This window comes from Trematomus bernacchii, unplaced genomic scaffold, assembly GCF_902827165.1.
Source record: "Trematomus bernacchii unplaced genomic scaffold, fTreBer1.1, whole genome shotgun sequence".
In the NCBI taxonomy this organism is placed as follows: domain Eukaryota; kingdom Metazoa; phylum Chordata; class Actinopteri; order Perciformes; family Nototheniidae; genus Trematomus; species Trematomus bernacchii.
Genome location: NW_022987567.1, coordinates 3,169,292 through 3,193,720, shown reverse-complemented (window position 1 = coordinate 3,193,720; position 24,429 = coordinate 3,169,292). Strand labels below are relative to the sequence as shown.

Here is a 24,429-nt window from a genome sequence, read left to right as displayed (position 1 = left end):
TATTTTGGTCACTATTGTAACTGCCTTTTGGTACATATATGCAGATTATAGGACAACAGAGAACATGTCACAGGATTCTTTTTTTAATACAAAAGAGCAGCTCTTATTTAATAAAGCTTTATTGCCTTGTTTGTTAAATTAGTTTTGGAAGAATCCCAATTACAGAACCACAGAGCTCACTTTGTCCACACAAAACAAACCACAAACACTTCATATATTTTTATTGTCATACTTCACAGTACAACGTTGATTCTTGCACTGCATGTTGATATTTTACATTAACTGATTGAGGTGCTACTATTAATATCTGCATACACACCTGTAAACAGTTTAACAAGTAGAAAAATACAAAACCAGACACCGCTCATCAATATGTGAGGGGGGAAAAGAAAAAAACAAACACAGAACAAGTTGGGCATCATAAAGCTATAGTACCTTTTGGTGGCGAAGAATTAAACAGAATCAGGATCGATAAAGGCAGCGCGAGAGTTGCTGCTGCTGTTGTCTTTGAGATGAGAGGAGTTGCAGTCATTTTGAAAAACAAGACAGTTTTCAGGTCTAAGCTCAGACGTGCTGGCTGTTTTTTTAAAAGCTACATTTGTGTACATCAAGAGCACTCGTGGAGACAAAACAGGAAGAGTTCTCAAGCACATCCTGCCGTCCTCCATGAAAGACAAGAAGAAGAAAGTACGGCACAAGCTCCTGTAAGAGGTGGCGGGAGTCCAGTTGGTTTAAGGCATGCATTTACATTAATGTAGAGCCTGCTTTCACAACAGTTACAGCAGTCTTTTGTGCCGATATGTAAAAACACAATCAATGTTAAAATGATCCGCAGTCAGGGTCCAACGTTAGCACTTTGATTTCTTTTTCATAATTCACAGAATGGATTTGGTAAAGTACACATTAAAAGTCACTGACATTCAGGACAGTAGTTGTGCTTGTGATTTTCTGTTGTATTAGTTTCCCACAGGAAGGTGACACTGAAAATGTGCTGATGCTTACAGTAGGGGGATGATACTTTTCAAATTATTATATGCATATAAATAAGTATAGGTTCTGCAAAATCAGATATTAAATGAATTGTGTTCCCCTGTTATGGATCAAACTCTTTGTATGTGCAAAACAAAACACCTGTAATTAAACTAAATTAAAGGACATTTGTGAAGTGATAACATTATCACCCTGCATTGTACACAGGCAAATAAAAAGTGTCTCTAACAGATACAGGTGGTAAAACCACAAATCAATTTGAAAATGTAAGTTTAATTGAAAACAGACTGTAGCCATAAAAGTTCTTTTTGTACACATGTATACAGTAGATTTGCACTTGGAAATCTGTAAAAAGTGCTGTTTTGTGCACATCTGCACAAACTGACATTTCGGAGGATTCTCATCTCACACAAGTAACACTAAAAAGAAAGTTAAGGCAACAAACATGAGAAAAAACAACATAAAATCTCATTCACACCAAGACGAAAATGATGATGCTATACACTTGCATCACATCTAAAAAAACTAAAATCTCAAAACTCGATTTTTCCACTTTCTCACAAAAGGATGTAGATTTACACAGCCGACTGACTTCAGTTGTGGCATCACAGGAGCAGGGACCTTAGTGGAGATTTTCTCTATGCATGGCTGATTGTTTGGCTCAAGTTTCAGTATGGCAACTATACCAGAGATGACCACAAGAGGGCAGACAAACACTGTGACCTCATGTCCAGCTGCAGGAGAAACGAGCCTCATCTGCAGAGACACTGTCCTCAGAATACAAAACTGAAGTCAAAGCAAAACCTCACAGTTATATGACTCAACGCATGGTGGTGTTTGAGAGATGATATATGTCTTTGAACTCATCTAAAAGCTATTTTTAAAAATGATTATAATATATAATAATAATAATAATAATCATATGTATTACTAACTGTGTTTCAAGTTACACAGCTGAGAGGTTTTGCTGAGACATTAACGCCCCTATCTGTATTCTAGTGGCATAATATTCAAAAAGACACTGCAGCAGACAGTAGTGCATGCTGCTACAGAAAACATAGACCGATTTTGGAAAGTGCTGTCTCATATTTCCTCAAACAAAGACCATCAGAATAATTTAAGTAGGGGTTTAACTAGTCCAACTAGACAAACACGGTGAAAATGTCCTCTCAATGTCCAGCATGACGACAGCTCTGCCCTGGTGAAGATGAGGACAACTGAGTTACAAACGGACAGCGGTGGACCACTATAACAAGTGCACAGTTAAAACAAGACAAAAAAAAGGCCAAACCCGAGCCTTCAGTAGGCAGAGATCTTATCAAGGCATCACAGATGCGAAAGTTCATTGAGAAAACAAAAACAGATTTGACTCCGCCCCTAAAAGAAACATGTCCAATCACTGAATATTCTAAATGATGGTCCAAAATACTTCTTGTAGGCATAGTGATGTTCACCCGCTCTAACTGACACTACCTGATGAGACAAGAATTGAAATTAAAACTTATATCATATAAGATGTTATCCCTTTTTTTTTTCTTATTCGAGGACAAAGAAATATTCTCAGGAGTGGAGTTATCGTCCGTCCTCTCTAACCCGACGTGTCTCTGTCCCGATTTCTCGAGAGGCGAATGGAAATAGGTGTGGGGGGGCGTGGCCATGATGCTTCATCACCTTCTCTTACTGTATACTGTTGAAAGTGGAGTTGGCGCTACTACAGCTTTCCTCATAGGTGGGTGGGGGCTCTGTAACACACACGGGCAACACAAATAAGAAGTCATTAATAAAGTTAGAGCAGCGCACATTCTCCTAGCCTCTGTTCCAATAATAACTAGTAAAATAACCCTATTAAGTTGTTGCATTTTTCATATAGGATTTATTTTATTTGTTTATTTGAAACGTTTAAGCATTTTCCACAGATTTTCCTGCCATATTCTATACTAACTGTACTAAATGGTACATTCACTTTAATTTTGGCTGGACATCACCTTGGATTTTGAGAATGGGGATGATCATTTTTGCATCTGCTTCACTTTGCATGTGTTTGTCTGTGTGCCAGAGTGAAAGTCTTTTAGAAGAACTCACCATGAGGGTAGTCCCAGCTGCTGTACTCTGGAGGGAGGATGAGCGAGCAGGAGGTGGGGACAGGAGTCACGTTTCCCTCGGTGAAGAAAGGTATGGTGGCCCCGGTGGACACACAGAACAGAGGGGCGGAGGCGTCGGGCCTGAGGCCGGGAGGCAGCGCTACCCCGGGGGCTTGGCTGAAGGCGCTGGGGGACATAGTGACCGGCTGCCCCGAGGGGTCCTGCTGAGAGTGACTCTTGGTGGGGAGCGCCTCACTGGCCACGCCCCCTGCACACATCCCCTCCTCTAGCTCCTCCACCGGTGGGGCGCTGGGGGTCACGCCCGCCGCGCTGGGAGCGTTGGGAGCAATGCGGTGGTCCGGAGTGGGGGGCATGGGTCTCGATGGAGACAAGTTCACAGCGATGTTCCCGATGTAGATAGGCAGAGTGACCACTGCGTCCGGAGATTTGAGCGACACCTGTATAAAACAGGAATTATAAAAGCCTCAATTAGATATTAAACTATACAACCAGATAAGATTGGTGATATTCTATATGCCTCTTATTGCCAATGAATCGCATGAGATCACCAAAACCAACAGAGAATTGATTCTGCTAACACAAGGTGTGTTTGTAGCTAAAGTGGGATAGACAGTTTCTTCTTCCTCTGAGAGCTCCATTGTTGACCTTACACTAATAGAAACACTTCAGTGAGCCACACTGTTGCTCTGGGTGACATGTTCCTTTATTACCATGAACACACACACTGTTGTTTATTGTTACTCAGCCCCACATGCAGTCCTGCAGCTGTAAATACTCACTACATCCTCAAATGAGTATGGATCCGCTGCTGAAAGTAGTCCCCATCAAGACCAATATTTACAGCTTTTTAATGACATTTGAAAACAATAACCTCAGGCTATGGAAGTTGGGAGTTTTGAGAGATTAAGTCATGCATTGTTGGGTTGTTGACGGGATATTAGGACAATAAGAAAATAGTGAATAACACCTTTCAAGTAAACCCAATTATTTCAGTATTAGATAAAGACAAGTAAATATCAAAATCCCTACACAGTTGTTCAGGTTAAGTTAGAAAGGAACAAATAATAGTCTTTGATAGCTCATGTGAAATGTGGCTAAATGTATGCATAGTTTCATATGGTATTATCTGAATTATATTATCACATGTTTAATGGCGTTAGAAACAGGAATATTGACACTCTTAAGAACAGTACTGTGAAAATAAAGCACATATCAATATGTTAAAGACACACACACTGACCTGAATGAAGTAGTCGATGTGTATGAGGCTGCAGCCGGCCAGTGCTGACTGAGGAAGAGGAGGGACGATGATCTGCTCTCTCCACTCTGCGTGTTTTCCTCCTTTCACTCCGGCTCCCTCCACCTCTGCGATGGTCCGCAGGTCGACCACAGGCCGCTTGGTCTTATAGGTCACTTTCTGGTGTGGAAAAAAGCCATACACAGAAACAATAGATGTGATAATGACCTCACTCAAACTTCTATAACTCTCATCTTGAGGTATACTGTAGAGACATTGTATGTGGTCCCATATGAAAGGATTAGTTATATTAAGGGTTATTTTTTAAGCTTCGGAGTCCCAGCAGAGATTACTAATACATATCTGAAATAGACATTTCCAGGGGGCGGTGCACACTGGCTGTGATCGTAATGGTATTTTGGATAGGGCAAATACTAGGAAGACACATCCATTTCTCTTGTTTCCTAATGTATTCTGCCCTCTGTGCACCTGGTTAGAACTGAAGCCATGAGAGGCATTTGAGACTTTAAATAAAAAACGGGTAAAATGTTGTATTTATAAGTTGGTTATATTTTTTTATTGGGATACCAGGTGAACATATTTTTTGTTACACAATATATGCACCTTGTTTAGAGTGCAGGGGACTCACCTGGAAGAAAAAATGCAATGCTTTAATCCAATTTAGAACATGGGTTAGTGATGTGCCCCTTGTGGACATAATTAGTATTACAACAAGAAACACAAAATTGTCTTCAAACCACTTCCCTCTCATCTTTTTTGAAACCTTAAACACAGTAGTGAAAACTGATATGGATTATGGATAACCACTTCCATGCCTCCAGAGCTTCCATAGTTCTGTACTCAATACCTGAGGATATAATATTCATTCATTCATAAAATAACATATTAATATTCATTTCATCAGTAATCTACCTGTATGAGACTGGCCAGCACATAGCCCGTGTCCTTCCCAGACTTGTTGTGGATCTCGGTGGCTAACTTGATGACCTGCCCGGGGATGTAACCTCTCAGGTCACTGCGAGCTTTCAGCATCAGGGTCCCTGTCTTCACCAGGAGGTAGCTGAACTTCTTGGTGGTCACAGCGTAACTCGGATGCTGCAGAGACAGTTTGTTTTTAGGGTTATTATGAAGACTTAGCTGATAATCTTTTCCTGCTTAGCTCCAGAGTATCAGGAAACTCGGTCAGTCGCGACAGGAAAAAAGATGAATGATAAGAGTAAGGAATGTAGGAGGAGAAGAGGAGAAAATAAATTAGATCCTGCTCGGCCATGAAATCAAATAAACCTCCACCTAGACACACGCTGATCAAATAAAGAGTGCATTTCAAAGTCCTTTCTTCTCCTTCTGTTACTGGATTATATCCACAAAAAAAACAGAACGGCATCATTCAAGTTTTTATAGGAATACAATTAGATAATAGATGATTCAAAAGTAGGGACATTTGTGTACTTACTTCAATTTCAGGCACCTCATTGAGGTTGAGCAGGTTGAGAAGGTAGAAGGCTCTCTGGGCTTTGTAGTCCTTAGAGAAGCGTGGTGTGTCGATAGCCACCCTCACTCGGTAGGTAATCTTCCCAAAGGGTCCCTCAAAGGAAGTGGGGGCAGCGACTAAAGAGAGGCAATTAGATAATACAGGGGTTACTTTTACACTGAGGGCAGTCAAAACACTTTGTTTATTATTAAAAGGTTAAAGTAGGAGAGTGTTTCCCAGCCTCTTAGATAGTTCCTATCAGGGGGAGGACAGAGCTTAAATCTGTGTCCTTATCAGTGCAGGCCCTTATCAGAGCTGTCACAAGACGTAAGGAGCGTTTTTTATAGTCTCATTCCTGTTTGTTCAACCGAAATGGGAAAAGGACGCTGACTCTTATGCACTGACCCGAGGAAAGGTCAGTGCAGAGGAGGAAACAGGGAGGGTAAGGCCGGAGGGAAGGACATTTAAGCAGAGAGAGATAAAAAGTAACTATTTGGGGAGAAAGGAGATAGAAGAAGAGAGGTGTTCAGAGCCAGACAAAAGAAAAACAAACATCAAACTCTGCTGCAAAAGTTATTAATGTGTGCTTCTCACTATTCTAAACGTGTTACTTTTTGAACTGATGCTCATTCAGATGTTAATGTCAGCGTGGCAGGAGGCTGCTGCAGGGACTAATCCGCTGCGGCTGCTGTCAATAAGAATTAACCAGGAGAAGTGGGTTGCTTTGTTGCAGACAGCTTGGTAACGGAAAGCGCTGTGGACAGACTGACTGAAGCTCCAGACTGACTGAAGCTCCAGACTGACTGAAGCTCCAGACTGACTGAAGCTCCAGACTGACTGACTGAAGCTCCAGACTGACTGAAGCTCCAGACTGACTGAAGCTCCAGACTGACTGAAGCTCCTGACTGACTGAAGCTCCTGACTGACTGAAGCTCCTGACTGACTGAAGCTCCAGACTGACTGAAGCTCCAGACTGACTGAAGCTCCAGACTGACTGAAGCTCCAGACTGACTGACTGAAGCTCCAAACTGACTGAAGCTCCTGACTGACCGAAGCTCCAGACTGACCGAAGCTCCAGACTGACCGAAGCTCCTGACTGACCGAAGCTCCTGACTGACCGAAGCTCCAGACTGACCGAAGCTCCAGACTGACCGAAGCTCCAGACTGACCGAAGCTCCAGACTGACCGAAGCTCCAGACTGACCGAAGCTCCAGACTGACCGAAGCTCCTGACTGACCGAAGCTCCTGACTGACCGAAGCTCCAGACTGACCGAAGCTCCTGACTGACCGAAGCTCCAGACTGACCGAAGCTCCAGACTGACCGAAGCTCCTGACTGACTGAAGCTCCAGACTGACTGAAGCTCCTGACTGACTGAAGCTCCAGACTGACTGAAGCTCCAGACTGACTGAAGCTCCAGACTGACTGAAGCTCCAGACTGACTGAAGCTCCAGACTGACTGACTGAAGCTCCAGACTGACTGAAGCTCCTGACTGACTGAAGCTCCAGACTGACTGAAGCTCCAGACTGACTGAAGCTCCAGACTGACTGAAGCTCCAGACTGACTGAAGCTCCAGACTGACTGACTGAAGCTCCAGACTGACTGACTGAAGCTCCAGACTGACTGACTGAAGCTCCAGACTGACTGAAGCTCCTGACTGACTGAAGCTCCAGACTGACTGAAGCTCCAGACTGACCGAAGCTCCAGACTGACCGAAGCTCCAGACTGACCGAAGCTCCTGACTGACTGAAGCTCCAGACTGACTGAAGCTCCAGACTGACTGAAGCTCCTGACTGACTGAAGCTCCTGACTGACTGAAGCTCCAGACTGACTGAAGCTCCAGACTGACTGAAGCTCCAGACTGACTGAAGCTCCAGACTGACTGACTGAAGCTCCAGACTGACTGAAGCTCCAGACTGACTGAAGCTCCAGACTGACTGACTGAAGCTCCAGACTGACTGAAGCTCCAGACTGCTCCAGGGCTGCTGACTCTTTGAGCTGCTGTTCTACTTCAAGCTGCTAACATTATTCACTTACGTTTCCTAATGAACTTGTGTGTCTAGGAACCTAATGAGGACTCAGCAGATGAAAATCAACCAGGTACCCTGCAGTTAAACTGGGCTATATTTTTTAAAAGTGAAAGTTATTCATGATCCCCAGAAGATGGATTCTAATGACCTTGGTGAGTTCAACATTTGTGTTTCAACTTTGTGGTTTTCTGGACACATTTTGACCAATGTTAGAGACCGTTGGCCATCAGTCAGACGTAAATTAAGCCTCTTGGGGAAACCACTGATATTTAAAGACCTTGTCATAGCCAATGGAGATGCAGATAATGATCCAGGCCAAGATTGGAAGTGTGTTCCAAGATGGTATTTCGGCCAATGCGCTAGCCTTTTGGCTCTACACACTGAGTGTTTGCATGCAACCAAAGTCAGTTCAAAACTATTAGTCCCAATACAAATGAAAACATGAATGCTTCCACCAAAGAAAAACAAATGTGTCCCGCTGCCTACAGATCTGTACTGGAGAATAACCCTTACATTTGGTACAGACATTTTAAAGTGGACCTATCATGCTATATTTGAATAATATAGTGTAGGACCATACCTATATAAGGCATATTTATAAGGCAATGCCGTGGTTGTCTCCTCCTGATTGGTAGAGTTGGCCCAATAGCCGTAGTGCCACTGTCCTGACGTCAGGAAAGTTTTCAAATCTGGATCAGTTTTTATCAGATCCGTTGCAGCCCCTTTTTTAGAGATTTGGGTATGGAGGAAAATAGAGAGGGTTGTGTTTTCTGACACTTGGTGAGTTCCCTGGAACACCGGGGACACATATTCATGTATAAAAGACGTACAAAAGTGCATTTTGCATGATAGGTCCCCTTTAAAGTACCTGTTTAACATCAAGATGTTAGCATTTAGCTCAAAGCACCACTGTGCCTGAATACAGCCTCAACTGTAGCATGGATGACGACTCTTAGTAATTGATATTACATCAACACTATCAACTATATTTAAGTATCAGTTATACAAGTTGAAACATGATTATATAAGAACAAAAAACTTATTTCGAGTCATTATCTAAATTTAGCCCAGTTTGAGGTCGAACCTGTAAATCACCAAACAACAATTACTTGTCAAAGTAACCTTTTTTTAAAGTGCTTAAAGGTGGGGTAGATAATTTTGGGGACACCAGCTCGAGTGCGCTAGAATTTGAAAATACACAACCGGAAAAAATCTGCCACTTCCTTACAGAGCCCCTCCTCCAACACACACGAACGCGCACATGACCAATGAGGGCACGAGATAAGTTTGTGCACAGATGGAAGGCTGACAGGCAGGTAGGCCATCCAGTTACTTTAGCCGGGCCGGCTGATTGGTCGTGCTTTTTACAGTATTACGGCTTCCACAGATGACATTTTTGTATGGATTTTTTTTTCTTAAGATATTCATTGCTATCGGGATGTTAAGAGCATTCCATGGAATATAACAAAAAGTGTATCTCGAGCCGGTTTCTCAAACTTACCTACCCCACCTTTAAGTTTTACAAATGGAGCATCACTAAAAAAACAAATCTGGATTTAGATTGTGACCTCAGAGGTGTACAGATCAAGTAGAGAAGGTCTTATCTGCTAGCAGGAGAATCATTTGTTTGTAAGAAGGAATCCTATCTGGGGTATTTTGCACATGCTTTGTTTAGACATGCTTTCTAAATGTGGGTTTAACAGCCAACACCTTCCTGTTTTGAAATGTTTCACAGTTGACAGGGTCATTTCAGAAAGATAGAGGGGTATTAGATTATCAAGCTGCTATGGAACTTTAACATCAGCTGCTTACGGGTTATTCGGTTTATTTGTAGGAAAACAAGTATTCTTACGTGCTCCTCTACAAAGGATAAAAGGTTAAAGTGTTTCCATTTTCCATCTCTTTTGTTTTCCTCTCTTCTCCTCCTCTACTTGTATATCATGTCCCTCTGGAATGAGGCCATCCACTATCTCATCCCACCCTATTTATCCCTCCCTGTGTCCTTGTACGACGCTTATCTCCGGCCCACGCCTTCCTCCTGTCTTTCCATTTCTTTGTTCCCACAGTGAGAAATGATCAGGCCAGAACACCACCTGATGCCTCGACTCCAGATAAATGAGCTTGGCTTATCGGAGGATAAGTCCCTCCCTGTACAGTCCTGTTCAAAACAAAAAAACATCCCTAAAGGCTCCTTTTCCTTTCTAGTTGTGGGTTTGTGAACCCCACCATGTCCTTAAAACCATATTTGCTGACCCTCTTTCTGACCCTTAATTAGTTTAGCTTAAGTAACATTAATCTACCTGATTTACCTGCAAATATGAATCAGTTGAAAAATAAATATACGAATTTTTTTTAATAATAAATTGTATTATATGGCCTCAGTTGTTATTTAACAACATGAAACTGACAATTTGATGTTGCTACATACACGTCTTGACCAGTGTTAATTTCGTCAACGAAAACTATGACGAAAAATGTTCGTCAACGACCTTTTTTACACGACTAAGACGAGATGATGACGAGCTAAAAATAGATTATTGATAATACAAACTATGACAAAAATGTACATTTAGTTTTCGTTGACGAGACGAGACGGGACTAAGGTGTTAACGGTGGACTATCGGACATTCAAAATGCAGGATATTTCCCCCCAATTGTCCGTCTTGTCTGTCAAAATGCATCTTACTTTTCTAACTTGCAATATCATTATTTCCGCTCTCTTCACTCCAGAAGAGCGATCTCCCTGTGTCTCACTGTGTGCGGGGGGCGGGGCCTAACTCTCTCCCTGTGTCTCTCTGTGTGAGGGGGGCGGGGCCTAACAGACACGCTGCAGCGGCGTGCACAGAGATCTTTAAGAGTAGTAGTACCGTTAAAAACCTTAACGATACCCATCCCTAGATATTACACAAGTAAAGTGTTATGAGAGTGAAATGTTGCTTTACGAATTTCAACACTTGATACTGTCACATTGATTCCAATTTCAGATACCTGTATTTGCCTAACTGAATTGGTTTGAAGAGAGAAAACATCTGGACTAAAAGTTGACTAAAATGTAATAATTTTTCATCAACTAAAACGTTGAGTTTTCATCGACTAAAACTAGACTAAAACTGTGAAGGATAAAAAGGACTAAAATGTGACTAAAACTAATAACCATTTCCGTCTAAAGACTAAGACTAAATCAAAAAATATCTGCCAAAATGAACACTGGTCTTGACCTTGAGATAATTAAACTGCTTTGCTGCAACATTTTAGTGTAAATGTATTTTATCACCAGACTTTCAGAAGACAGTTTTTTTAGTTGTGCCTTTGTTTTTTATAGAAAATGAACATCATTCTCTATGATTGTTTGTATTTTCTGTGTTATGATGCTGAGGTGTTTTCCTTTCTTCGTCAACATATTTTTTAAGTCAAGTTGACTAAATCTACCATAGTAATCTATATTTCCATTATGAGTTTAAGTAGTACTAGGCTTTTTGGGTTCTGCTGGCCAGCCCTCCAACACATTGTACATGATAGGCTAAGCAGTTGACCAATCACGACAGAGCCAGCCAGCTAACCAATCACAGCAGACTGGGCTCTGGTTTCAGACAGAGGGCGAACAGAGGTGTTGCAGCACAGGCAGTATAAGAAAAATAAAGACCTTTTTGAACATTAAAGCACGGAAACATGTCACAGTAGAGCAGGGGTCGGCAACCCCTGGCACGCGTGCCAGCATTGGCACGCGGCACCGTAGCCAGTGGCACACTAGGAATAAGTCGAATAAGTGTGCAAAATATTTAAATTGTATTTTCGGATCCTGAACGAGACCGCCGCCAGAGCGCGTCTCCCCGTTACCTGCAGAAGGAAGCCATGCACGCAACGCAGCCCCGCTCTCTTTAACTCCAGGTGACTTTCTGCCGCTTTCCTCCGTGGTGCAGTGCTGATTGTTTCACCACGGAAGAAAGCACTTCACAAATTGCAGTACCCATAAGGAGCTTTACAAATGTCGCAGTTTTTGCGTGGCTGTGTGTGTCTTTAGTTGAAAGCCCAGTGGCGATCTGCTCATCTCTCATTGAAATAATATGCTACAAAGGGGCGGACTGGCCATCTGTGTGTTGAACTTTCCTGTCGGCTCCCAGACTGTAGTCGAGGAGGGCAGAAGCAACGAGCTTCAGGTTCAATAACCCACTTTAGCTTAAATGACTGGAGAGAGGCGAGCTCTTCTTGAGAGGCCGTTGCATTTATTTAGCTGTTCTTCTGTTTCACAAAATACATCACAGACCTCTGTTTTTCTGCTGCCTCGTTTCACTTCCAGAAACATACTCACACGCACACGCCAAACCCCTCTCTCTCTCTCTTAAAGGGACAGCGATCTCATCTCACTCTGCATGACCCTAATATCATAACATGTGTGTTCTGGAGAATCACAGAACGGACGATCGTCCTTATTATTATGCCGTTTAAAACAATTATTTAAATGTGGTTGTTAAATTCGGTATCATGTAAGTTGCGCTGACAGGTCCACACACTGCGTCCCCGCAGCGAGGCCCCCCCGCCCCTCCTGTTGATAGATCACGAGCGTCAAGCTCCTCAACATCGCCCCCCCCCCCCCGTTGATAATTCTCGATCGTTGGCACGCTGATAATTTTTTTTTTTTTTAAATGACACTTCATATCAAAAAGGTTGCCGACCCCTGCAGTAGAGGAACAAAATACAAATATAATGTTTTAATTGCCTCAAGTATTTTTTTAAAGTTAGCATGTCTGTCAGATTCACCAGCAGGGGGCAGTAGGAGACACTTGACTCTCAGATGAACCACTTATCTCTACATGATAGTTAACATGCCCTGTGCTGATGCTTTCTAGTGTGAGGGCCTGAGAGGAGGGGAGGGCGAAGCATGGGGCATGAACACCAATTAAACAGTGACTGCACAACAGGAGGGGGAACTAAAAATAACACCGCCCCCCGTGCTTCAGCCCACGCCTGAGAGAGTGCAAGATACCAGACAGACACTGACAATGCACTGTGTGCTCCCTCACAGGTGTCAAGTATCTAATCTTTGTCTTATTTGCACGATTGTGGAGCTATAATAGTTTTTTCCATCTTGAAGACAAATCTACGTGTTTGTTAAAAAGGGGGCATGTGGGGTAAATAAAATATGAATTATCACGCTGGTATGTTCCTCCTAAATCTGAAACATTCCCAACATTAAACATTAACTTTGTTATGATCCTTCACACACCATCGCTATCACAAATCTGCTCTGTGTGGGAGACAAAGGATTTAGAGCCGAGCACTTTGTAAATACACATGCTAGAAAAAAAGTCCCATGTTATTATCAGACGTTATCCTCAGCTCCTTTCTCTGACGTCATCTGGATCTCTGACAGCAGGTTTATGAGAAAACTATTACGGAAACTGAAGGCGTCGCCATGACATGAGATAAAAATGGGTCATTGGGGTTTATCCCACACTCACCTGGAAGGAGAAACTGGAAGGGGAAACTGTGCTCGCCTGCCACCAGGGTCCCTGTAAGAAAAACAACGTTTATTAGCTATTAAGGACAAAAAAAATGCAAATGACATTCAAGGGTGCAAGTATACTGATCATTCTCAGGGTTTGTATGATGGGGTTTATTTCCATTCCTATATCCCTCAGTAAACATCAGCTGTCCTGTGGGGACCTACTTCCCAGAGGGATGGAGTTTCTCACACAAACAGGCTTTGTTTACCTGAGCCGTAAGGTCTTTTGTACTGAACAAAACTAGCGACTGAAACTAGCCAGTGTCAGAGGAAGTGATAAGCTGTTTGGCAAACACATGTAGCCGGCAAAGTTGGAGCATTTCTCAGCAAAGTGAATCAATGATTTACAAGCAGTGGGGCCAGCAGGTATCGACCCAAGACTGAGTGCATTCTTCTGCTCTACGGGTCACTGTAGCAAGAATACCCGTATAGATTCGAGGAAGTGTATATGTACATAGATGAAAGCCTGGTTTTATTATACATTTTTCTTATTGACATCAAATCCAAGAAGAGGACCCAACCAACAACCCTGTCAACCCCCCCTGTGGCACTTAAGTCGAGGCGTATTGGTCCTTAAACTGGTCACAAACAAAACAGTTCTTAAAAAACACAAAAAAGTTGCTGTGCAAAAACTTGAAAACTATCTCTTTATCAAGTAATAAAACAAAAACCATCCTATGTTGGCTTTGGATATACCGGTAAATATTAGCATCAGTTCTTTGTAGGTTATTTTCAGATTTTAGATTAGATAACAATAAGGAAACTAAAGACTCAATCAAGTGACTGGGGAAAAGGAAAGCTTGCAAACTATGTATTACTGATGTTATGTGTTTTCAATCTGACAATCTCAACACAAAGTGCTCTGAAGTATGAAAAGGTGTTTTGCTGTGAAACAAACTCTGTTAAGTGGATTCTCTCTGAATTTGTACTGCATTAACATCCATACATACATACTGTAAGGAAGATTGCTAATCCTTGTTGAGAGCAGCATAAGGCACCAATGAGGAACACCTTGAGAGAGTGGGGTTATTAATTCTCTAGATGAGCTGACAGCCCAATTAAATTCTCCCAGACAGCAACATGTCTCACCTCATTAGGGACGGGCACCACTTTTTCCGTTAGTCTCAGTTTCCTGAGGGGAAGCGCTCAGACCGTGTGTTCATTTGCATCATGTTTACTGCTAGAGGAAGCAGTCATGCTCTAAAAAAGCACCATGCAGGTGTGCAGCCGCTTTATATTCAACTGTAGAGAGACTAGCTGATATGGGTACGGGCAGAGAATCAAGATGAAGGAAAATGATTAAAGAGGGTAGATTACATTATATATTATATTATATAGAGCAAGCTGTCAGAGATTCAGATCCACTCCGAAATGTGGATTTAAAAATGGAACACCTTTCCACTAGATTCATGTAAATCAGGTCACTACTTGTTTAGATATCCTGCTGACAGACAGAACTGGAAACATACCTGGAGGAGGTACAAATACAGCACTCAAAAATACTGTAATATTTTTGTTTCTTACAGCCTTCAACAAACAATCTTCCCTACAAGCCCTACACTTTCCCAGGTAAAATGTCAACAGCTGAAAAGGGAGAAACATTAGGAGGCTTAGCTTAAGCAAGATGTATGTACAAAAAATGGACAACACTCTAGCAAATGGTAAATGGAATGTACACTTTATCCAGTGTTTACGACCCCTCAAAGCACTTTACATTCTGCAAGTCATCATTCACACCACTTCATACAGAGCCATGTGCCAATTTCTGAAGTTAGCTAACATTCACACACTTTCACACACCGTTGGCCATGCCATCGGGATCAATTTTGGATTAAGTATCTTGCCCATGGATATGTCGACATGTTGACTGCAAGGTCTGCAACCTTCACAAAAAATATACGTTTTATATATGAAGTTGTTTAGTTTAGTTTTTATGTCTCATATATATATATTAGTAACATGTTTTTTCTAAAAGGATACTGAACTTGTGGTATATATAATGGTATATTAATATATTTGTATAATTATATATCTTTTTGTTTTTACAAAAAAAACAGAAATGCTGTCTCAGATATGTGTAAGGCATCATCAACAGATAATACCAAACACAGGAAATGCAACAGGGTGTCGCTCATGTATTATTTAAATATATACAGTATGTCAGTTTCTACAGTTTAACCACAGCCCAGCTGCGGCAGTGGGAGGGGGATCCTCATTTCCTGAAGGTCATTAACTGCCAACAGTGACAGGATGGAGAGCGGCCGCTGACATCACTCCTCTAACCGCCAAGCATCTGTGGCATTCCACATTATCAGTCAGCCACAGTGAGCGTGGCTGGCTTTGTGTAAGAGTGTGTGTGTCTGTGTCTGTGTCTGTGTCTGTGTCTGTGTGTGTGTGTGGTGGTCTACTGTCACCCTTCCTGTCTCGCTCTCCCTGTGCCGCTCCGCCCTTGGGGGCAGAGCGGCACATTTTCGGAGAATGGGATACGGAAAAAATGGCAGAGATAAAGGGGAGCACAGAGGGAGGGTGTGTAATGAATTATTTATGTCCTCCTCTTTTTGGAGCGTGGTGTGCCGGTGTTTTACAGTGTACTCTGTGTGCTCAGATAGGGAAACACTTTTTCTCTCGCTTCAATGGTACTTCAAAATGTGGTATATATGGTGGTATTTATATAGTTGAACTTATTTATTTGTGTCATATGTATTAATAAAACGTGTTTGCTTCAAGGACCCTGACAATGTGGTTTATATGGTGGTATTTATTTAGTTGAATTTCCTTTTTATTATTAAAAAGGTTTTGCTTCAAGGATAATCAAGATGTGTTTTATGGACTTATATATTTACTTGAATTTATCAGGATACTTAAAATGTGGTACATATTTAGTAGATTTTTTGTATCTCTCAGGTGTTTGCACTCCACTAAGTCTTATAGACTGGTGCTTATTAGTTATTTTATATTTTCATGCCACCATTTTTATGAGAAGTGCCAAACAGATCTCAGTTTCCAATCAAAAGATCCTTTTCAGATAAGATATACTGTATATATTGATTGAGCCGTTTACTATATTGATTTATAATGACCTTTTTTAACCCTATATAAATAAACTTGCCTGCAGATAATGCACGTGTTTCTTTTCTAAATAGTTACACAATAACTGTTAACATGTAAATGTATTTTCCAGCATTGTAGTATTAACATATAGAGCGGTGTATTCCACATATGGAAGCTCACAGTCCTGAAAGTTAAACATTAACTGCCTCTTGATGTTTTAACCATCATGGATTACATGCTCCGATGAGTGCCGTTAGGTCCCACAGAGAGATTTGCATTTACAACACATTTCATGCATGCATGACACATTTCACCTTCTGGCTGTGTATCTGCAACAAGAACAAAAGATGGAAGATCACGCTCGCAACAACAGGCCCTGTAAACCCTCGCTTCCGCCGGTCAGCAGGGCATCACTGAGGCCGGGCCTGACTACCCAGAGACAGGGGGGGGGGAATAAAACCTGTCATTTGTGGAGCGTGTTCAACCTTCAGATCAGGCACAGCCGGACACTGGGGCCCAGGCTGTGATCGAATCAAATAAAATAATAAAAGTTCTGATGTCTTTTTTTGAACAGCTTTTTCCTTTACCACAGTTAAAAGTGTCATGGTGTTAAAGGGGCCCAATTATGCTTTTGGGGGATTTTCCCTTTCCTATAATGTGTTCTATAGATTTTCTAGAAGACATTTCCAACACTTCCTAGGCGGTTGACCAATCACAACAGAGCCGGCCAGCTAACCAATCAGAGCATACTGGGCTCTGGTTTCAGACAGAGGGTGAAAAGAGGAGCTGCAGCACAGGCAGTATGAGAACATGAGCAGAATAGGGCCCCTCTAAATGTTGCAGCTGCAAGGACTTGTGGGACAGCATTATCTTGTTTCCTTTCGTAAAGAGAGAGATGGACTTTTATTAATCCCTCGTGGGGAAATTGTTTCTCTGCATTTGACCCATCCTAGTGTTAGGAGCAGTGTGCTGCCATTTTGAACAGTGTAGGGAACGGTGCCTTGCTCAGGGACACCTCGGTAGCACTTGGTCTTGCCGGGACTTGAACTGGTGACCTTCCAGTTGCCAAGCCAACTCCCTATCATTTCATTTCATTTCAAACCTTTATTTATCCAGGTGAAATCCCATTGAGATCATTGATCTCTTTTTCAAGGGAGACCTGCTCAAGTAGGTTCCACATGAAACATAAAAACATAAACAGAACAACAAAAAGGACATCATACAGTAGCATTACAGGGATTACAATTTACATAACTATCCACATGAACAGGTACCAACAGCATCCGATTGAGTAGCATCCGACCGAGCTTTAAAAACATTGAGTGGCACCAGATTGCTCAGTTTCCATTTCAATTGCAGACTATTCCAAGACAGAGGAGCTGCGCATCTAAATGCTATCTTCCCTAAGACAGTCCTAGCAGTTGGCACATTTAATAAAACCACAGCATGCGATCTCAGGCAGTAGCCACTTACAATTCGCCGTGAGATCAGGGAGCAGATGTAGGATGGAAGTTTCCCTAACATGGCTTTGTATATAAAAATGTACCAGTGACTGAGCCTCCGTACAGTTAGTGAAGGCAAACCAGCCCTTGCATACAGGGTACAGTGATGGGTTAATACTTTACAGTTTGTCACAAATCTCAGTGCTATCGACTTCGCCACCACCGCCCTAAAGGATGGTCCAGTAAATATTCTAAAAGAGATAACAAGGGAAGCATTTAAGCTCCTTTTCTACTATCTAGAGAATTGGAACAGCTCTTATCAAGGCTGCCTCTTAGGTACTTCTGAGTCATTTCACTCTGATAGGAACCTTCCAAAGCTGAAAAAAACGACTCCACTGCAATCCAAGTCTGACCTCAGAGAGTCCGGCTGCAGCATGACTGCAGGAGAGTGCTGCTGTGACTGATTGAGGCTTTAACTCCTCACTACATGGCTGCAAAAACCTGCTGCTGCCTTTTTGAGATTAAGGCTGTTGCAGCAGATTTCCCCACTGAGGCGATTCAGTCACGTCACACAGTGTTGTTAAGACAGGAAGCTTCCAAAATGTCATTTCTCTCAGAGGAGACGTATCAAAGAGTTTAAAGGATGTAAGCTGAGGACTTGCGGTCACATGCAAATAAAGGTGATGTGCTGTTAAAGGACCAGTGATTTTCTTCATGTTTAGACCAGTTTCATTGACTTCTAGGCAGTCGTTTGATGGATTATCTTCTAAATATCAAGTTGAACCCACAACCTTTCAGTGGGTTTGAAAGACATGTTATCTTTTAAAAACAACACACAGAAAAAACCTGAAATGATCATAACTTTCTCATTTCTTAAGGTTTTTGTATGAATCATGTGTGACAAAATGCTTCTGTCCGGCTTTAAAAAGTGACGATCCATCAAAATCCCTTTATTCTGCATGTCTTATTGAAAATGCAGCCAAATATAAACCTTTGGCACTGACCAGATCGTGTAAAATGGAAATGAAATGATGCGCCCCTCAGCCAAACTGGGAAGCCATGAGTGACTCAGAGGAGACACTTGACAAAGATTCTGTGAAATTTCGACTGAACTGCACGAGTAGAAAGAAGAAGTAGTGGGTATAATGTGGCAAGAGCAAAAAAAAACATAATATTTTGGTGTTCAGAGGGTTAAACTATATAAAAGTGAAAGAAGATCTAAAGTTCAAACAATTCTATTAATTGGGAATGTTTATGCACCAAATCTGCAAAACACGTACACATATTTCTGAGATAATTAGGATTAAATGTGAAGCTTGTGCATTAACCTGTGTGTTTAGATGAAGATAATCAAAAAATAAATAAACAGTTGTCACCTTTGTCAGCAACAGACAGCGTGCTGTTGAAGTACTGCTCCTCCAGAGCCCACGAGGCTTCGTTCATTTTGTTGGAGATCCCACATGATCCCTGACAGTAGACCTTGATGGCTGCGGAGAGAGGAGAGGAAATGAGTCATTCCACCGTCTGGCCCTTTACATGTTCACTGGGATTCTTTCACCAACATGTTCCGATTGGTCTGACAAACAAAAATACTTTATATGAAAAAACCTTTTGTTATTCTGGTTCATTTGTGAAACTGTCTCCTGAGGTGACGTGTTGAATTTGGTATTTCTGAGCATGTTACTGAAAACAATTCACAGTCATTTTCCTTCGCTATCCTGGGAACACTTATCATTTCATTTGGTAAGAGAAAAAATGGTTCTCTGGTGTCAGTTTGGGCACAGCAAGCACAATATACAGCGATTAGCATGAGAATGTCTCACAGGGACCCCTCACTTAATCATGGTGGGCCTCTGGAGCTCGTCATTCTGCTGCAGTGGTTAATAATCACAACAGGCTGTGAATGGGGCTTCTGACAACAGATGGAGGAGAGGAGGAGGAGCTAATTTATCTCGGAGCTGTTGTGAAATGTAGGAAGTTACTGCTTTGGATTATAACACTGATTGTTAGTCACCTGCAACGTCATGCTACACCTGAGTTTTACTGCGGGTGATGATGGTGCTCAGGTGGTGCAACAGGTTAGACAAAGCTGAGGTCATATCAAGATAACCGATGATACAGAATCAGAGACGTAGACAGGTTCATAATGTAGTCCCAGGAAGTCATCAAGGAGATAAACTGAGTGGCTTCCAAGAAAAAAAAGAAAATAGCCCTCCTGTGAGTTATCAAATGTCATCTTTTTGGTTCAAAAACCTCAAATGTTATGGTGAAATACCTACTAACTTTATGAAAGATGAGTTTCAAAACATATAAACATAACAATAATTTCAAGCAGGGATGAGATAATGAAACAATACCAGGAAATGACCATATTTGAATGTTAAACTAAAGTAGGTGACAACAAGCTTTCTTTGTTTATTTCTATGATTTGTACATATGTTTGTTGTTCATGATGTAGCATGTTAACAAAGAAACACATGGAAAAATACCCTCATTACGAGTCAATACAGAGTTAGAGACATCTGACTGATCCAACGATCAAATAGATAGCATGAGTCTTTTGTTACACAACTACTTTTAATATTTCACACAGGTGCTGAATATGTTCCATGACGAACATCAGCAATCTACTGATAAGAAAGATAACTGACGTGATCAGCCGGTACACACCCCTTCTCTTTCCCTCTGTATCAAACCAACTCTGTCTCTCTTGTCTGTCTGTCGATCTGTCTGCGAGGAAATGAAATCGCTCTGATAGTGCTCGAACACACACACACACACACGTACACGGCATTGCCATTCCTAAAGCAATGCTGCTAGAAGGCTTCAAATCTGTTATTGCAGCCATGATATTAAGCTACAACATTAAATTGATGCAAAAATCAAGTAAATCCATTACTTGATTTGCTCATTTATGAAAGAACAATATCAACAAAAGGGTACAAATTCTGGTATGATCAAAATAATCTACAAACACAGGCTCTGTTGTAAATGTATCACACCTCACAATGTTTTTGGCCAATCACAGGCCCATGCAGTATCCTGTGCTGGCATCACTCTCTCTCTCTCAAAGTGGCAGATGGCTGGGCTCTACACAGCGGCACGACGGTTGGCACAGTTTAAGGGAAGAGGTAAAACCGAAAAAAGTGTCCAGCTCTAAAAAATACACACAAAACCGAATGGTGCCCTTCAGCCATGCAGACTAACGTCCATTCATTTGGTCATTAACTACACACTGCAATCTGCCTCTCCAGCCATCTGCCTCATTCATGATTGAGAGTGATATCTTTATACTCCACATTTACTAGCAGCTCTCTGGAGTTATCACACTTCACAGAAGCAAGAGTGGAAGTGTGAAATAAACATAAATATGTATATATATATATATATAAAGCCATTACTGTGTGGCAAGATATTGTTTACAGCTGTCTGTTGTGGAAAAAAGCTCAGCCCATTAAAGGTCAGCACTGGGGTAATCTGTTAATATCCCCGGCGGCAGCAGCAGCAGCAGCAGCAGCAGCAGGGAGAGGGGCTGCAGCACAGCTGAATAGTGAAGAGTTGTGTCAGAAGAGATGGGATGCTTTGGCAGGGAGACTAGCTGTCAGTGGATGAATAATGGGTCGGCCTCTCCATGAAAAACAAGGAGCCAACGAGGACCAGGAGTAGTGATGATGTGTTTGATGAGACGCAAAATCAGACATTAAGAGGATATGTTTTGACGTTTCATCACGAATACCGGCTGTTTGTTGGGAAAGCAATGTTCAAGCCCTTCCTGATGTTGCCTCACACATAAAACAATGACCACGTTCATTTCCACACAGTCACATTAAAAGTCTAATAGGGGCATCCATATCTTAAACCTAAAATTAAACATGAGTCTTTGGCCTGGTTCTACCTCATGGGATTCCTTTTTTTAAACGAATCGGAATATACAAGAATCTCCCTTTCCCAATTAAGGACATTTAAGTTTTGACATAGTTTAACGTATAGTTATATATGTATTCAGTGCACTTCCATCCACTACAGCATGTGAATGATTGTTAAAAGGACAGACAATATGATTTACTTAATGGGACACCAAAAACTGCGATACAAAATGCCATTTATTGTTTACCAGTTAGGTAACTTAATACCCCACTTTGTTCCTTCTTTTGTGGGCTTTCAGGCTAATAGGAGGAATGTAGGTGAGTAGCATCAACACATGCTGGTGTAGCTAAACTATGACAATCCACACATTTCTTTCTTTTTTTCATTCTTTATAAAATCATGGTAACTTATATAGGATTTGTTGAATTTGCATAACAACAGGGTGATGGGAAAAGTGCATACTAACAAGTTTCAACAGCATTTTTGTTCAAATTGAAGAGATTATCCTAGCTGCTCTGTCACCTAAAGATGGCAGGAGTATACTGAACTGCACAAAAAGAACAAAACCCTAAAATACAATATGAAGGTATAAGAGTATGCGTACGTTATGGGAGCATTTAGTAAAGAACGATTTTTGGACCGACTAAGGAGGACAATTTGGTTGTTAATGAACTCCCAAACTATCGATATAATCAATTTGAGGTAAGGAATAGTCCATAAAGTTCCAATCCAAGCTAAACTGGTTATCTACAATGCTAATTTGTAAGTATTCCTTCACAAACTTCAGACGTTTAAAGACTAAAAACGGCAGTGCAGACTCAATTGACAGGATGTGGTTTGGTTTGGTGAAGCTGGCAGTTTCCAACTCGTCCACACACCAGTAGCTCTGGGTCACACCTTGTGACTGCCAGCACAGGACTCTCTGTCAGAAGCCAGCTCTTTGCAGAATAAAGCACTGCCCCAGGGACACAGACACTCAGTAGTAAGAGGGAGGCCGGCAGTGGAGCATACTGACTCAGCAGCTGCCTGCATTTGTTGCCAACACACTGGAGTCTGTCCAGGTCCTCTCCGCGGTTCAGTGAGTGTCTGTAGGCGGAGAGATGATCCTCGTGCTCCTACTCATTAGATTTTACCAACTAGACGGTGTGGGCAGGCAGATCCAGGAGAGAATTTGTAGTTTCTCCACCTCAGGCAGTTTTAACATGACTGCTACGAAGCAGTTCTGTGATGCCTATTAGAAAAGGGTGATGGTGGGTCATGGAGTATGTGGGTGGAAAGTGAGATTATATGTTTTGTGCCATTATGCATAGAGTGGCTGGTTGATAAAGTCGAACAAAAGATGTCTGATGATGAGAAACAGACTGTATAACTGATGCTAATATGATATCTGTCTTTGTTATATGTTACAAAGAAGGAGCTTCTGGCCTGATGAAAGAATAAGAGAAGATCCAAATCCGACCAGACATTCATGCTAGCTTTTCAGTCAGCACCGAAAAAATATTTAGTATTAATTTAGTATTAATAACCAGCCCTACATATACCACGGCCTATTACCATGTGCAGAAAGGAGTTGTTTTGCCCATTAGTCAGTGGGATTAGGAAAGACCTAATGGCCCTATTTTCATGAAACTTGGTAGAAAGGTGTTCAATTTTGTGCTCAGGCATACACCGGTAAAATGACTTGGTCATCGCCCTCATCGTTGTTTTGTTCCTGCCACAGCACCAAGGACCAACCAGAGCACTATATATGTATATCTATTATTGGTGTAATCGGTAACACAAGTTTTTTTAACACCGTGGTACATTTTCTTCACCACAGATCCCAAACACTCATTATTTTTCCCCTAATGGAAATAGCCTAGTAGGAGTTTGCACTCTCCAAATGCCCTGTTGTCAGTTTCAACAGTGCAAGTTAGCTTAACTGTAGCAAGTACTGTTGCCATGATGAATCACTGTTTGTTATCTACGGTGGTTAAAAGGTTTTATAGCTGTCTTTTTACTCTTAATTACTCTACATTCATATAATAATATATTGCAGTTTCTTCTACAAGTTCCTTTATTACCACTCCCTGTGCAGGAGTTTTGTCCTTCAGGGCATTCATTCCTGAAAATATGTGCCAGTTATACAAGAGTCGTTAGATAAACAAAGACAAGCATTATTTTACGACAGCGTTTCTTTACAGAAAATAATGTTCGAACACTGATGAGCAGCAGTGCTAAACATTGAGTCAAAACAGACTTGAATGTTATAAAGAAAAAAATGCAGAAATGTGTCTGTGAGATAAAACCATTAAGTCGGAGCTTGCTGCTTGTTGCATCAGTGCATGAGTCAGCTAGGCATACCGGGAAGCTGGGCTGATAATGTTGGTTCTTTATTTACACTGAAGACACCAAGTCTAGTTTCAGCTGACGGCTGGAAGCACAAAGGAGCCTCAGTTTGTTTAAGGTCTGAACTTTACCAGAAACAAAGCAGAATGAGGAGACCCTCCGACCCCTCAGACAAAACACACCAGAGAGGAACTGCGTCTTTACGACCGCTACAGCTTCATCCTGAAGTGGGTCAGGAGTGTGAAGGGGATTGATCAGCATTCCTCACATGCACTAAAATTCTCCTTGGACGTCACATATACATTCCAGCATAATGAGAGATGGACATTCCCAAAGCAGGGTCTGTGTGATAAGACTGGACTGCTTTAAATGAAGCGTATGGAGGAAT

At 41.7% G+C, this 24,429-nt stretch overlaps 1 protein-coding gene across 1 annotated transcript in view; it reads right to left on the bottom strand.

Moving 5' to 3' along the window:
* Positions 1-204: 204 nt before the first annotated feature.
* Positions 205-24,429, bottom strand: part of arrdc1b (arrestin domain containing 1b) — a 37,457-nt gene continuing 13,232 nt past the window's right edge. The window contains exons 2-8 of the mRNA XM_034125871.1: positions 19,223-19,333; positions 13,310-13,360; positions 5,804-5,958; positions 5,263-5,445; positions 4,333-4,509; positions 3,073-3,529; positions 205-2,732 (exon numbers count right to left, since the gene is read on the bottom strand). Coding sequence (XP_033981762.1) covers positions 2,668-2,732; positions 3,073-3,529; positions 4,333-4,509; positions 5,263-5,445; positions 5,804-5,958; positions 13,310-13,360; positions 19,223-19,333 — 1,199 coding nt within the window. The 3' untranslated portion in view covers positions 205-2,667. The remainder of the gene's footprint in view (positions 2,733-3,072; positions 3,530-4,332; positions 4,510-5,262; positions 5,446-5,803; positions 5,959-13,309; positions 13,361-19,222; positions 19,334-24,429) is intronic.